Source organism: Pongo pygmaeus, chromosome X (genome assembly GCF_028885625.2).
Source record: "Pongo pygmaeus isolate AG05252 chromosome X, NHGRI_mPonPyg2-v2.0_pri, whole genome shotgun sequence".
Classification (NCBI taxonomy): Eukaryota; Metazoa; Chordata; class Mammalia; order Primates; family Hominidae; genus Pongo; species Pongo pygmaeus.
In genome coordinates, this window is record NC_072396.2 from 70757015 (window position 1) to 70773624 (window position 16610).

The 16610-nt window shown below is 41.1% G+C and overlaps 1 protein-coding gene across 4 annotated transcripts in view; it reads left to right on the forward strand.

Moving 5' to 3' along the window:
- Positions 1-16610, forward strand: part of AR (androgen receptor) — a 180239-nt gene that overhangs the window by 137369 nt on the left and 26260 nt on the right. The window contains exon 4 of one of the 4 annotated variants that reach the window (XM_063660897.1): positions 7032-7305. The exons of the other annotated variants lie outside the window; for them this stretch is intronic. Coding sequence (XP_063516967.1) covers positions 7032-7081 — 50 coding nt within the window. The 3' untranslated portion in view covers positions 7082-7305. Of the gene's footprint in view, positions 1-7031; positions 7306-16610 lie in introns of those variants that run through there. 4 annotated transcript variants of the gene reach the window in all.

Sequence of the window (16610 nt, forward strand, 5' to 3'; positions counted from 1 at the left end):
CCATATGAATGTTGCAGCCCCATGTTGAGGGTTCTTATACACTCAACTGTCAATTATTTAGCCTTCTGTGAATTATGTATAGGATAAAAGATAGGGACTCTCAAGTAGGGACCTCTTGGCTTGCCATCTGGCAATATGAATTGCAAGTCCACTTTGATGCAGGTAAAGTTTAATGGTAACAAAAGTCCTCATAACATTTGGATGCAAATCTTAACATTAATTCCATGTCTCAGCCAACATTCTCCATTATAAAGCAGCCTGTGACGTGATTACAGTGAACCACTTTTGAAAAGAAGCCTGTGTATAACAGATAATTTCACTACACTATATAGCAGTCAGATGCAGGTTTGTAAATTAATTTATTGTTGACAATGGTTCAGTACATTTTCAAATTGATTCATTGGTATAGTACTCAAATTTGAGTGGGCTTGGTGAACACAATGAAGACAAGCTGAGAAGTGCTGTGTCTGGCCTTCATTTCAGTTGCAGGCCCATGATATTTTGAGTGTCTTCCATGTACAAGGCACCATGCTAGGCATTAGAGCTTGAGGCTGGCAAACTTCAGGAAGTGTTCACAAGATACCAGGATTCTTGATGTTGTGTAAATGGCCTTGCTTTTAGAGTCAGGCAGATCTAGTTTAAAGGCTTAGCTCCTTTATTTACTGTGTGCCCCTCTGAGCCTCAATTTCTTCGTCTCTGATTTAGAAATACCATCCTCATAGAGTTATAATGAGGATCAGATGACATGAAGAATGTGAACATCTTTGATAAATAGCAAAATGCTAGACAAATATGGGGGCTTAATATGACATTGAGGTCACTAGTAATTTAGCTGGAAAGTCTGTAACAGAGCACTTCCCAATGGCTTTTACCCTAAGTAACTTGGTATGCCATATAATATGTAACAGCACCAACAGGCAGAGAATCGCCAGAAAACACTCTTGATTACCTCAAACCAAAAAGTACAACCAGGATCCTGTTCAGAAGCTAATTTTAGTAATTAAGGGAATCATGTGCTATGTTCAAATACCATGCCAGTAAAAACCCAATTGTTTACCTTCTTAAATCAGTGCTTGAAGAGCAAATCTTTCCATTTTGCTGAATGAACTTATCTCCACGTTCCCTGCCCTACTGACACAACCCCCTCCCAAGTTTATTGTTAACTTACACATTCAATGCACAGCACACCTTTACTGAAACAATGGAAAAGAAAGAAAGTGTCAATACAAAGTGGCCCTTGTCTCTTCCTTAAGGAGTAGACTTCCATTTTCATCAGATTTGGATTTAGCATAGACATATTGATTACCTTGAAGAAGAATTCATATAATTTTATCTTCTGATTCCCATCACTCAAATCAAAATTATATAATATATTCCAAAATGGCAACTAGGAATGTGGCCTTGGGCAAGTCCCTTCTCTCCTCTGATGCTTGGTTCTCCCATCATAGAACTGGAATTGTGGGCTTCACCAAGGACCTTTCTGGTGCTAACATTTTGTGATTCTATGTAAAAAGCCACACAGAAAAGATTGTTTTTCAGCCCTTTCTTAGATTGTCTGTTCCCTGCTCCCAGAAGTATAGATAGTGAGACTTGAGTGCTTTGATACATCGTAATTGTATGTACCTCCATTCACACCTACTTAAGATATCTGTCTAAAAGTAGACTAGACCTATTATTGAGGGAGTGGAGGGCAGAAGGGCTGTCTCTGTATCTTAAAGAAGCTGGCACTCTTCAGCTGATGGTTGCTTGGTCTTGAGGCCTCAAGATCTCTAATCTGGCTTTCTCTATAGTGTTTCATTCACTGTTTGGTGATGGAATCTCTTCAGCTCAGAGATACTTAATAGATACAGCTTTTTCTTTCCTGCTTCCAGGCCTACCTACCTGTTCCTTGCTTTTTTTTCTAGCAGCTGTTGTTGTTTCTGAAAGAATCTTGAAGGTGGTTGGAGTCTCAGAATGGCTTCCTTAAAGACTACCTTCAGACTCTCAGCTGCTCAACCACAACAGAGATCAGCCTTTCTTTGTAGATGATTCATTCCTGGCTGCATTTGAAAACCACATATTGTTAATTGCTTGAAGAATTTAAATCCCTTGACTACTTTTCATTTCAGAAAACACTTACAAAAAAAGTCCAAATGAGGACCTTCCCTCCAGTGAATTAGCTGTGGCTTTCTCACAGTCCATAGTTAGGATAAATGTAAAGCCATCTCTCATTTTTCTCCGCACTTTCCAAGGGTACACTCCTTGTTTCCAAGATGGAATGAGAAAGAAAGAAGTGCCCTTCCTGCCATCTTCTCCCCGACTCTTTCCTCCTTCCCACTTTCCCTCCTATTCCTCCACAAACATGATTTATTTCTGTGTTTTGCAACTCTTGAGTTCTCAGCATTTAGTAAATGGTGTTGGTCCCTGTTGATTCCTTCCTCTCCTGGACCATGGAAGGTAGTAGGCCTTTCAGAGATTTCAGGTAGCAGCCAAATCCCGGAAGAAGAGAAGGAACACGGAGTCCTAGACCATGTGAGAATCTGAGGTGTGCAGCATTTCCTTCACAGATTCGTCTAGCATATTTGAGAAGTATCTTTCCTACTAGGAGACTGAACTATGCATCTGGGAATAAAAACTTAACATATCTACAGGTTTTGACAACCTCTATGAATTATCTAGTTGAGAGGATGGCTCAAGGAGCCTATGGCCATGGTCTGATGTCGTTATGGACGCTATGAACATCCTTGCAGTTTCCATTGTTGAAGACAGCCCTGATGCCAGCTGTCTCATCATTCCCCATGTTCAAGAGCATCCCAGCATTGCTACCTCAGGATCCCATGTCCTGAATGCAACAGAGTGATTTCGCTGCTGAATTACTATTCATGGCATGGTTCTTCACAGCATTTATTCATCCATGTATCTATCCATCCATCCTTCCAGCCAGCCAAGAAGCTCATGCTTTCATCTTTTCATCCATTTACTCATTTATTTATTCATTTAGCAAATATTTATTGAGTACCAACTATGTGCCAGACACTCTGCTAGGCATTTTGGGGAAGCAGAACTGAATAAGATATTATTCCTTTCCTCAAAAATTTAAGCAAGAGGAGAAAGGCAGTAATGAGGAATATACCTTAGCCATAAAGGAAAAATAAGAAATCACTTGAAGAAGTTTAGTGAAATGGAAGGAAAAGGACATCCAAGGCAAAGGGTATAGTTTGAATGAAGGCACAGAGACATGAACAAAATGCATTGAGGGTTTGAGGAACAGCAATTGGTTTAACATGGCCAGAGCTGGGGAAATGGTAAGGGCAAGTTGAAACCACATTGAAAGCAAACTTGGTTATTATACTAGGTAGTTTAGACTTCAAGCAGTTGAAAATCTGTGAGCATGGGATAGGCATGATGACATATTATTTTGTTTATTTGCATGTTTCTTTAAGGAAAACTGGCAGCAGCACAAATGTTTTGTTGATGAGGGCTTAAATTTTAGAAAGTGAGACAATTTTAGAAAGGCCAGCTAGAGAGAAATTTCCAGGATCAAATTTTGCTAAACACCTAGGATTTGTTCCTGGGGCTAGTTACTTCCATTTGGGTTGTTACCTGCAAGTACTGACCACGTATATGAAGAAGTACTGGTTTAGACCAAGGCAATTGGCTTGTATAAGAGGCCTACCCTCATACCAAAAGCCAGTTTCCTTGGTCTAGGCCAGTGTTTACTGGTATGTGTTCTGAGAAAACTAGTTCCATGACATGTTCCATGAAAAATATGATTTCTATTGTCAAATAAGTGAGGGAAACTTGCATATTATGGTCCTGCTCAGGAAGATTTACAATCCTTATTAGCATATCGCAGGTCCTGGTGAATACTGCAGTAAAGTAACCGAGGAACTTTGTTACTCAGGATTCCCGAAGTTGATTCAACCACAGGACCTCATTTATTCACATAACACCTGTTATCCTACAAAACCACTGTTCTCTGGAATACACTTTCGAAAACTTGGGTATAGATAAAAACTCTATCCTATAGGCAGAGAATACCTCTAGCTCAGGTCATCATTTTGCAGATGTGTGTGTCATTAAGAATCAGTCAATAATGCATTAATGATCAAAAGCAGAGCATCCTTACCACATGGTACATAAGATTATGCTATTATGCTATTAGCTACTAAGGCCACTAAAGTTAATCATGTTGGGTCTGTAACATTGTTGTCATACACAAAGGATAGGATGCAAAACTGTCCTAGGCCAAAGCATGGTTATTGCCCAAGTTATCTAATGTCTGCAGGTACATATTCCTGACCTAAGGATTGTGCTAAAGAAGTTATTTCTAAGAAATATAGTGACTTCCAGCATCATGCAGAATGATCATTTAATATTTTGAATATCTAGACATTCTGCTGTAGAATTGAATAGTCCTTTTATACACTGTCTGACCAACATTTTGACATTTACTCAGAACCCCATCACAGTGCTACCACATAACGTCATTGCTAAAGTAGGAGGCCTAGAAATCACAGATTTGTAGAAACCATCCAATGATTGAATCCCCTCTACCTCCTGTTCAGCAGGCAGCAGAGTGTCATAAAGAATTAACAATGTGGAACTCAGTTACTGGGATTTCTTCCATTCTCCTTTGACTCTCTAGACTAGAATTCTAAAGACCCTCAGGCTGGTGATGCAAGTGGTAAGTCTCATTTCTGAGAAGTGCTGCTTCCTACACACAATTCTTTGATAGCTGAGTGCTTTGGCTGATCTGCATAACTGAGGTGTGCACCAAGGAGCAGAATTAATCTATAAATTTTGGCATCAACATGTGCAACGTGTGACTCAGCACTTTGAAACTCTGGGGATTTTTTGTTTGGTTGGTTTTTGTTTTAAGACGTCCTGTGGCATAGTGGAAATAGTACAATAGACTCAGATAACAGAGAGGCCTTGTTTCTAGTCTTAGTTCTGTCACTTACTATCTTGATGACCTTGGGCAAATCACCAGACCTCTCTGAGCCTCAGTTTCTCCAACCACACTGTGGGAATAATAAAATCTTTTTTACGGCGTTGTAGGTATGTAGAGAAACTGGTACACAGTAGGCACACAATCAATGTCACCGTACCCTTCAGCCCTTCTTTTGGGGATGAAACATGGTCTTTGTTTGTGCTCCCAGTCACCACTGGGGTCTGTTCTCTCTCTCTGCTGTTACAGTGTGGCTTTTGGTTCTTGTTTCTTTGTTCTTTGGTCTGTAAATTACCCTTGAAACAACCCTTGAAATTTCCAGTCGTAGACCTAAATCGTCATCCCTAAATTGGTTACATACATATTTGGTGACACTTTGGAGGGGAAAAGCTTTATGTCTCTCTAACTGTAGTTCTTAAGGGAATTTGCATATGGAAAAAACAGAGACTCCATCTCTTAATTCCTCCAAACCATATTATCTGGGATAGCACATATATGTTGTACTCTGTCTCTGAGCATTTGCTCTTAGAGAACTATGGTTAGAGAGAAGTAAATTTTTCTAATCATAAAAATTAATGATACCGCATATCTGATACTTGAATGAGTGCCTCCTTGTAAAATTTCTACTTAAATCCTTGAGTTTTTAAAGTGTAATAGCAATAGAAAGATTTTATTGTTGTTTGCTTTTATTGTGAGTGCTCCAAAATCCCTCAGTTGCTCTTGAGAGAGCAAGATGATGTCATAGGCAATATTTTCTGAAGGTAGTAGGCAGAAAACTGAGTACACAGCACACAATAGGCCATATATACAAAAGCAAGTATTTTACAAATATAATAATTCATGAAAAAAGCTTCACTTTCGTTGGTAACCTGTTTGTTTAAAACCATTTTATTATTTATGATTTAAAAAGAGTGTCACTTGTTACAAATTGTGGGATGTGTTCCTTAAGATCACAAAAATATAAAATATTTTCTTTTTATACTGAACACATACATAGACAACTTACCTGAGCAAGCTGCTTTTTACAGACATTTGCACATCTTTTGGGATCACGTTGTTAAGAAGTAGAACTAAGGGAAAAACACACAGCCACCCAGAAATCGGTAGAGCCTTCAGCTCATCTGTTAATTAATATTTCTATGACAACAGATATCTAGGAAGTAAACAGGAAATTGCATCGCTATCCTGCATCACCTTTTTTGGAATCAGGTTCCATTCTTCTCAGTCCAGTTCAACCTTGTGATACTTTTTAGATCTCAACCAAGGCATAGAAATATATTTTCCCTTGCTTAATACCCCATGGAACCAATGCCCCTGTGGCTGAAGTAAAAATTGATTGTTGAGGGACATTTCAGCCCTCTAGCAGTCAACCATTAAAAACGTGTAAGCACCGAGCACCTGCAGAAAACTTGGACTGGCATTTGGATCTAAGAAGAAAATCTGCATCTTGACCAAGATGAAAAGTCACCAGCCCAAGCTTGTGCAGTGAAGTGTCATGTTGGCCACAATGAAACCGAAAGAGACTGATGACTCTCTTCAGGGTGGAAAATGAGGCATGGAAGCTTTGATTAGTGAGCTGTTAGGCACACAGACATTAATTTCAAAGCATTCTCATCTCCAGTCTGAATAATAATGCTTGTAGTATTATGCAGTTGTTTGGCTGCTGCAAGAAATTCAGCAGACTCCAACAAGTAGTCTTTCTTGGTCTCTGAGTGACTGTAACTTAAATTCTACCTCCCTTCTCTTCTCCTACATCTTCTCACTCCCCCCCCCACCCCCCCCCCACACACAACTCTTGTCCACTGTGTTCAGAGAGATGCACACACACATATATATGTATATATATATAGTATATTTGTCAATAAAGCAGAAAAGAAGAAAAAACTCCAAGTAAACAATTTTCCATTTCCCCATCTCACCTCTGTCTTATAAGATAGGAAAAGAGAAACCCCCAATAAAAAATGGCAACCACCCACCTCCCCAACTTTACATGCTGCTTCCTATGTTAGAGGACCCGGCTTAGGCATCTGATTATGGAGCCTGCTAGATACAAGCCCATATTTAGACTGCTACAGTCAACAATGTCTCTCTTTCATACTAGAAAAATTCCGGGTTGGCAACTGCAAGCATCTCAAAATGACCAGACCCTGAAGAAAGGCTGACTTGCCTCATTCAAAATGAGGGCTCTAGAGGGCTCTAGTGGATAGTCTGGAGAAACCTGGAGTCTGAGGCTTAGGAGCTTAGGTTTTTGCTCCTCAACACAGACTTTGACGTTGGAGTTGGGGGCTACTCTCTTGATTGCTGACTCCCTCCAAAGGGACCAATAGTGTTTTCCTACCTCACAGGGATGTTGTGAGGACGGGCTGTAGAAGTAATAGTGGTTACCATTCATGTAGTTGTGAGTATCGTGATTATTGTTTCCTGTAATGTGGCTTGGCATTGGCAAAGTGCTTTTTGATTGTTCTTGATCACATATGATGGGGGCCAGGCACTGACTCAGGCGGATGCAGTGAAGCTCTGGCTCAGTCGCTTGCTTTTCGTGGTGTGCTGCCAGGAAGAAACTTTGCTGATGGGACTCAAGGTGTCACCTTGGACAAGAAGCAACTGTGTCTGTCTGAGGTTCCTGTGGCCATCTTTATTTGTGTATTAGGCAATTCGTATTTCCCCCTTAGGTTCTAGCCTTCTGGATCCCTGCCAATGACCTAGATCTTAGCCTCAGGCCCTGTCACTGAGCTGAAGGTAGTAGCTGATCCACAGAAGTTCAGTAAACAAGGACCAGATTTCTGCTTCTCCAGGAGAAGAAGCCAGCCAACCCCTCTCTTCAAACACACTGAGAGACTAGAGTCAGACTTTCCCTTTTACATCTAGCCTTACTGTAGCCACACTCCTTGATTGCTCTCTCACATCACATGCTTCTCTTTGTCAGTTGTGAGGCCTCTCATTCTTCTCCCAAGCCAGACTCAAACATTGTATTAATGTCAAAGAAGAATCACTTAGAGTTTGGAATATCTTGTTCTCTCTCTGCTCCATAGCTTCCATATTGACACCAGTTTCTTTCTAGTGGAGAAGTGGAGTCTGTGAAGCCAGGGAAAGAGACATATGAGAGTCAGAAGCACTCTCCCTGACTTGCCTGGGGCCTGTCTTTCCCACCTTCTTCTCTAGTCTGTCTAAACACACACACACACACACACACACACACACACACACACTCTCTCTCTCTCTCTCACACACACACACACACACACACACACACACTTCTTTCTCTTTCCCCTGACTCAGCAACATTCTGGAGAAAAGCCAAGGAAGGACTTCAGGAGGGGAGTTTCCCCTTTCTCAGGGCAGAATTTTAATCTCCAGACCAACAAGAAGTTCCCTAATGTGGATTGAAAGGCTAAAGAGGTTTATTTTTAACTGCTTTCTATTTGTTTGAATGTTGCATATTTCTGCTAGTGAAATTTTCCCTTAATAAAGCCATTAATACACCAATCGTATTTTCTTATTTACAACAGACTGAGAGAATTAATGCTGTTAACATTGGATCTTTTTTCTTTTTTTTTTTTTCCTTTTTTTTTCTCTCTCGTTTGCTTTCCAGGTCATGCTGACCTGTTCAGCTTGGACTGTTTCACATTTGTTTTTAATGTCAGTTTAAATGTAATTGTAAAAGCATGTATGCTCTAAAATCATGTAGTTACTTTTTTCAGTGGAAAAGCCTGGTATTCGAAAGCATTTCCAGGCTCTACAATTTCATATGAGCAGGTTTTTGGTAAAATCTTTTGTCCCTCACTCAGGATGGTATCTGGACAGTGAGCCCCTTTCTTCTGGCTCAGTAGTCAGAGAGAGGAAACTTGGAGACAGTTTCTGCCGGATCTTGTGCTTTGGCAAGGATGTGCAGCATTGCATATCATTCTATCATTAATTATGTTTACTCCTCCATGAACTAAAAACCATTAGACTAAATAGTCCAACATAAACCTTGAAAGATAAAATTTGATATTCTTTTGCCTTGCCATTTCTCTGACCCAGAATTGGGGCTGGGAGGGGAATGGAGGCTTGGGGGAAAGAATCAAGGAGGCTTCTTGCCTGGGGGAATTTGGCATGCACTTATTAATCCCATTTGGTTGCACTCCCTACTAATCCCTCACTCCATACCTGCCAAGGATTGGCTCTGCTCCCTGCTTCTCATCCCTGTCCTAGTTCTTCCTCACCAATCTCCATTTCCCACCACTGATCCTTCTCTCCAGTAAGATGCTATTCAACCCGATGAAATATAAAGAGTAGCACCACCCTGGAAGTCAGGATACCTTAGTTTTAGCTCCTGCTCTACCATTATCTAGCTGTGTGACCTTGGGCATGACTTAACCTTTGCTCTTCAGTCTGAACAGTCTTTAAGAATTGGTTTGGAGGGGAAAGGAAGGGATAGACAAGATCCAAGGCCTTTGAACTCTTTTTTGGAAATGGATCCTTTTCTTGAAACAAAATTTGATGCAGAGTCCCAAATATATGTACAGAATAAAATGCTGCTGTTCTTGTTTGAAAGGAAGTGGGGTGCTTGGAGCCACATGCTCAGGCCCACTTTGCCCCCTCTCAGGAACCCTTGAAAAAACTTATAGGACTTATAGGACTCTTGGGGCTCTGCCAAGTCTCTCTTAGTTACATTTCAGTCCTTGTGAAACTCTATATGTTTCATCAGTTCACTTTTTCAGAAAGTTCACCTGCTTGGGGTAAAGGTCATGAAGTGGAGAATGTGGGGCTCAGTAACTAGCCATAGTAAAAAACATCATTGATTGGCTTACAGAATTTACTCTGTTCTAAGCATCTTACACACATACTCATCTGAAAAATCACAACAACCTTGTGAGGTAGATCTGTTATTATCTTAAGATTCTGAAACCTGCCAGCTTGACTCTCAACCTTTGACTTGAGACCAGTTGCCCAAGATGGAAAGTTATACTTTTCACAGTTTACCACCATAAGCAGTCTTTCAGAGTGATTTCTAGCTAGAGATCCATTCTTAGAAAAAGTCAGAACCTGCCCATTAGCATACACTGTCACAGGATGCAGAGTACCTTCACTGGGTTCATCTCATTTCCTCCTAAAAATAGTCCTATGCAGCAGTCCAGTCATATAATCACCATTATATAGATGAGGAAAACTGAGGTGTAGGAGAAATCAAGAGATCTGTTCAAGGTCACACATACCATAAGACTCTGAATACCACCATCAAGAATAGTAAGCCTTTTATGTGAAAAGCATTTTAGAACTTCAGTGTCATTATTGCATTCTGCCTCCTGGAGTTCAGTGCACTTTTTCACCATGCTTTAATCTTGGAGTCCTGGTGGTACAGAATCTGCCTTCTACTCTCAGACAACACCACAGTGTCTTTATCCCTCATAACAAACTTATGAATTAAGTAATGATATTATCCCCATTTTACAAATTAGTTAACTGAGATACCGAGAGGCTAAGTCTTGCCCGAAGTCACACAGCTAGTCAGCGATAGAGCCGGAGTTACAAATGAGGCAGCCTGACTCCAGAATATTTGCTCTTAACTACTACTCTTTATACATATGTAAGGAAACTAAAAGCCAAATAGGGAAAGATGTCCCTGAGATCCCACAGTGAGCTCCCCTGACTCACAATCCAGTATTCCTCTGACCTTCTAATCCTAAAGTTATACAGTAAGGTCCCTTGACTCTAATCCTAGTAGATGGAAAGATGGCTGGCATGATTTAAACTAGAGGCCACAAACTGGCTTTCCCAGAGCCAGAATTCACCTGCAGAATTCTGTTTGTCCAGCACAGTGTTTGTTTAGAAAATTGACATAGACTGCCCCTAGGCAGGGCATCAATCACTGTCATTGTCCCCAGCCCTCCCTATTTATGTTTGCCAGGCTTTTTTACTCATTTATGTGTCTGCCTGACTTGTGAAGGCATTTGAGTTTATGACTTTTAGATTTAAGCATTGCAATATATAAGCACTGCACACATGCATTCACAAAAGTATAGCCTAGTCTAGCTTCACAAAGAATTTGTAGGCCTACACCAAACACACCTTTATGTTTACTTAGTGTTTAGAATTAGATTTAAGATCAGAATTTAGTTTCACAGGCATTCATGTGTGGAAGAACCTCAGTTATTGTTTTTTGTTTCATACTATCTCATCCTTGCTTTCCCTGCTGTGTCTGGACCCCTGTCAATCCTGCTTTCTGCCATTCTTCATGCCTGAGTTAGGGCCCCTGCAAGCCATTCACTGGTTAGTCTTTAGGAATGGATGGAGAGTGGATACCAGTTTGGAGGGTTCACTATGTCCCAAGCATCCTCTCATTTAGTTCTCATAAGTGTCCTAAGAGATAGGTGGCAGCACATTCATTTTATAAATGAGGAAACTAAATCTCAGAGAAGCTAAACAAAGACCTCAAAGTCATTAAGGTAGTAATTAACGGAGCTGGGATTTGAATGCAAGATTGTTGGACTCCAGAGACTATTCTTTTGCCCTACACCACAGTTCCTTACAAGGAAGATGTATTCATTTTCTATTACTGCATAACACATTGCCACAAATTTAGCAGCTTCAAACATTTATCACCTCACTGTTTTGTAAGTCAGAAGTCTGGCACAGCATGGCTAGATTCTCAGTTCAGGGTCTCTGAAGGATGAAACTGGTGTGTTTACCAGGATGCATTCTAATCTGAAGCTCAGAGTTCTTTTCCAAGCTCATGTAATTATTGCAGGATTCAGTTATTTGTGGTTGTAGGACTAAGGCTCCCATTTCCTTTCTGGCTACCAGCCAAGGGCCATTCTCAGCGCCCGGAGGCTGCCCTCTTTCCTTGTCATGTGGACCCCAACACCTTCAAAGCCAGCAACAGAGACTCTTCCTTGTGTTGAATGTTTCTCACTCTATGGATGTCTTTCCTGGAGGATCCCAGTCCCGTAAGGGCTCACCTGATGAGGTCAGGTACATCAAGAATAACCACCCTTCAAATTCAACTGAATTAGCACCTTCATTACATCTACCTAGTCTTTTTACAACAGCATCTAGGTTAGTGCTTGACTGAATGACTGGAAGGAAGGATGTGTAAGCTATGGTCTCAGAATCTCGGGGACCGTCTTAGAAGTCAGCCTACTACAGATGTTGATTCTTTCATGTGTCAAATTTCATAGTGAGATAGGGAGAACAGAAACATCACATCCCTGACCTTAGGTAGAGGGATTCAAACTTTCTAAGACTTTGGAAACTTCACGCCACTTTCACCTTTCCCTTGATCGTGGTTGAGAAGGCCTATATCTTGGAGTGGCCAGGAGTGAGACTGGAACAGTACCTAAAGGTTAAGGACGCTAAAGAAGTTACAGATTGGTTACATCTGCTCCTCCCTAGGAATGATCCATGGAACCTGATTTGAAATTTTTTTCTCTGGTGCTATAGAGATAGCTCCCACAGGGGTCTAATGCCCCAGGGCTGAAAAGTTAGTTCCCCATAGGATCCAGGCATGATATCAGGCCAGGTGTTACAATCTCCTAAAGAGGAGGTATGGACTGGAAAGCCCCTTGCCAATGGCCCTTTCTTGTCACTGCTCTGACCCAAGACTAACAGGGCAGAGATAGTGAACAACTCACATACTATTAAAACTATCCACTTATACTGCCCCCTTTCTTCTTGCTTTAGCACTCCATTTAAGTAAGCCAATGAGTCTCTGCCTTGACACAGTGGCAAGCTGACCTGTATCTTATATGAAAGAATTAGATTTGACTCTGGGGCTCAGGTGCAGAGGGCAGGAGGGGCATAGGGGTGGCCTTCATGGAAGAAAACAAGTCCTTCGATACTGAGTAACAGCTGAGACTAGCAAGCCTCATTGTCCAGGATTCCAAGTCGTCTAGCAACATCCTGGTCTTTGCTGCAGAGAGAACAGAGGATCCCCCCGGCAGAATGAATGGAGTCTGATTTCAATTACGTTCAGTATAGTCACTCTCTTTAGGCAGAGAAGCCAGAACACCTGGTGCAGCTAGGGCCACTGTGGTCACAGGGACAAGCACACTACCTGGGTCCTGGAGGCAAGTGGGAATGCAGCTTCTCTTCCTTAAGCAGATGCCATATAGGCCTGGGGAGGAGGATGTGAGAATACCAGCCAAGTTCTCATTGGCACTATACGGAGAAAGGGGAATTATTTCATCTTGATGGATTCTCCCCACAGTCTCTGCACATATTGATCTTACTTGTAATGAGTTTGCTTAGGTTCACAAGTCATCATCCCAGGGAGAGCTGAGTTATTGGTGGGAAAGTCGAGGTGACAGATTATATCTCACTGATCTCACTGTCACCAATTGCTCCGTGTGTCCCTCCACCTTTTGAAAAAGTCCATGGATTCATTTGTGTATAATTCATTTGGGTTTATTTCTTCTTTATCAACAGCTTTAGTGGGATATTGCAAATGGGAAAGTTGCCCCAGAGAACAGTGTACACTCACAGCATTATTCAATAGAACTTTCTCAGATGATGAAAATCTTCTATATCTTATGTTGTCCAATATAATACAGCCGCTAACCACATGTAGCTTTTGAACACTGGAAATGTGGCTAGTGAGACCGAGGGATTATATTTTTAATTTTTTAATGTAATTAATTTAATGTTTTAAAAACTTTGCTTTCTATTTTATAGTTTAATAATTAAACTAAACTTAAGTAGCCCACATGTGGCTAGTTGGCTACTATACTGGACAGTACAAGTCTAGAAGGATCTCAGAGAGACACATGCCGAGATACAGCAGGAATAAGTTAGTCAAAAGGAGAGCCAATGTAACATAGGGAATTCTGGATTGGGAATTAGAGCCCTGGCTCTAATCTCAGCTCTGCCACTAGGTGACCTTGCCCTCTCTGGCTTCAGCCTCCCCATCTTTAACTTGAAAGTTTAAACTAACTAACGTCGAAAGTCCCAAAATGGTGGCTATGGACTGAATTCAATTTTGGGATACACAAGTTTCAGGAATTTTTTTAAAATCTATTAATGCTTTCTAGGTGTGTGTATGCACGCTTGCAGGCATGTGTCCATGCACAAGCATGGGAAGGCAGTAAGGCATTCATTTCAATTCACCAGTGTACTAACCATTCACACACACACACACACACACACACACACACATGCACACACACCCTACTGTATTGCCTATGTAGACCCTGAAGGTCTTTGAATCTGTCACCATTGGATAAGATAATTTCTAAGAACCCTTCCTGTTTTGTCATGCTGAAAATCTTTAAGCCACTATAGTGTCCCAAATCTATTTCAGTTTGGGCAGATGACTGGAGTGTTCTCATAGCCTCCTGTCTATTCCCTTCTGGATTTGATACTAGTTATGAAGTTTGGAGTCAAGGGTGAAGAAGGGAGGCAGGGATGATATAACCCCAGCCACACTCCTCAACTCTGCTTTTGAGTTAGAAGTAGGGTTCAGGGCTTCAGATTCCTTGGGGAGGCAGTAGAGAGAATATGGGCTTTATAATCAGAAGATTAGGTTCAGATGATTGGGTTCTCACCTTTTTGATAGCTGTGTTACCTCAGTTTATTCATTTGTAAAATAGGGATAAGAAATATCTTTAACCTCCTAAGATCATGTGGAATTAAGTGATGTAATGTGATGAAGCGAGGCATGTAGAAGGCCCTGAAAAAATTAGTAGTTACCCTTAAGGGGACTAAATGGTCTGGCAACTCCTGAGCTCAAAGCTAGAAAGGTCCAGTAATGGGGAAGACGGGGTCTTTCTGTAGGAACTGTAGCAGGGGAGCAGATCCTGTAGGCCACCAGTCTGTGGAGCTGTGTCCAAGAACTCATGTTTGCAATAAGTTCACCAAATGACAAGTTCTTGTGGGGTCCAGGCCTCTAACTCAAGAAGATGGTCTTGGCCCAGATCATACCTTGCAGCCTGTGCCTTTGGTGGGATGTGGGTGTTGGCAGTGGCTATGCATATCTCCTTATTACTGGCTGTGCCGAAGCCCTGCAAAAATGATTGTTGGACAAAGTCATCTTGCACTCAGGGCTGGTTTTCCAGGCTTCCTCGTTATTTTCCCCTGAGTTCTTCTGTGTTCCTCTTGCAACACCAACCCCACCATTTTCCTCTTCCCTACGCTAGTTGTTGGTCCAAACATGTAATCCATTCTTGCAGTGATTTATTGAGTGACACCATGACTGGAGTTTATATTGAAGGACTTCTTTTTCTAATTAGAACTAAAAGTCAGTTCCAGGCTGGGTGTGGTGGCTCATGCCTGTAATCCCAGCACTTTGGGAGACTGAGATGGGAGGACTGCTTAAGGCCAGGAGTTTGAGTCCAGCCTGGACAACATAGTGAGATCCCATCTCTACAAAAAGTGTTAACCAGGAGTGGTAGTGTACACCTCTGGTCCCAGCTACTTGGGAGACTGAGGAGGGAGAATTGCTTGAGCCCAGGAAGTTGAGACTACAGTGAGCTTTGATCATGCCACTGCTCTCCAGCTTGGGTGACAGAGGAAGATCCTCCTTCAAAAAATAAATAAAAACTAAAAAAAAAAGTCAGTTCCAGGTTGTATCTTTTTTCACAGGAGCCAGACACAGATGAGCAGTAGGTTTTGTTGTATTTATCCATTTAAACTGAGCAATAAAATTCTCTCTTTGATTTCTACCTTTCTTATTTATTATTATTATGTTAAAGGGATTAAAGTGGTTTATGGTCTTTCTCGGTGCAACTGCTTATGCTAGACCTCAGAATTATGACTTTTTCAATTATTTGTGTTTCTATCTATATAAATACTGGAAAAAATAGTACAAAGTAAACATCGGGATGCCTAAGGACCTCTAAATTGTGTGTGTGAGCACATGGGGAAGATGGTTCTTAAGGTTTGAGTTTTGGATTATTGTGGTTGTCTTCAATAATGTTATTTCTATCATTCTTTCCAATGGCTGTCTCCTAGCATGGTTCCCATTTTACAGATTCATGGTAGATGCAGAAAGATTCCCTCACTTCTTTGATACTATTGAGGATTTCAGCCTTTCACTGCTCCTCTCCCCTTTGCTAAAAAAGAAAAAAAATCAATATGTATGTTATAGTGCATTTTTTAAAATATTTTTTATTATACTTTAAGTTCTAGGATACATATGCACAACATGCAGGTTGTTACATATGTATACAAGTGCCAAGTTGGTGTGCTGCACCCATTAACTCCTTATTTGCATTAAGTATATCTCCTAATGCTATCCCTCCACCCTTCCCCGACCCCACAACAGGCCCCAGTGTGTGATGTTCCCCTTCCTGTGTCCAGGTGTTCTCATTGTTCAATTCCCACCTGTGAGTCAGAACATGCGGTGTTTGGCTTTTTGTCCTTGAGAAAGTTTGCTGAGAATGATGGTTTCCAGCTTCATCCATGTCCTTACAAAGGACATGAACTCATCCTTTTTTATAGCTGCATAGTATTCCATGGTGTATATATGCCACATTTTCTTAATCCAGTCTATCACTGATGGACATTTGGGTTGGTTCCAAGGCTTTGCTATTGTGAATAGTGCCACAATAAACATATGTGTGCATGTATCTTTATAGCAGCATGACATATAATCCTTTGGGTATATACCCAGTAATGGGATGGCTGGGTCAAATGGTATTTCTAGTTCTAGATCCCTGAGGAATCGCCACACTGTCTTCTACAATGGTTGAACTAGTTTACAGTC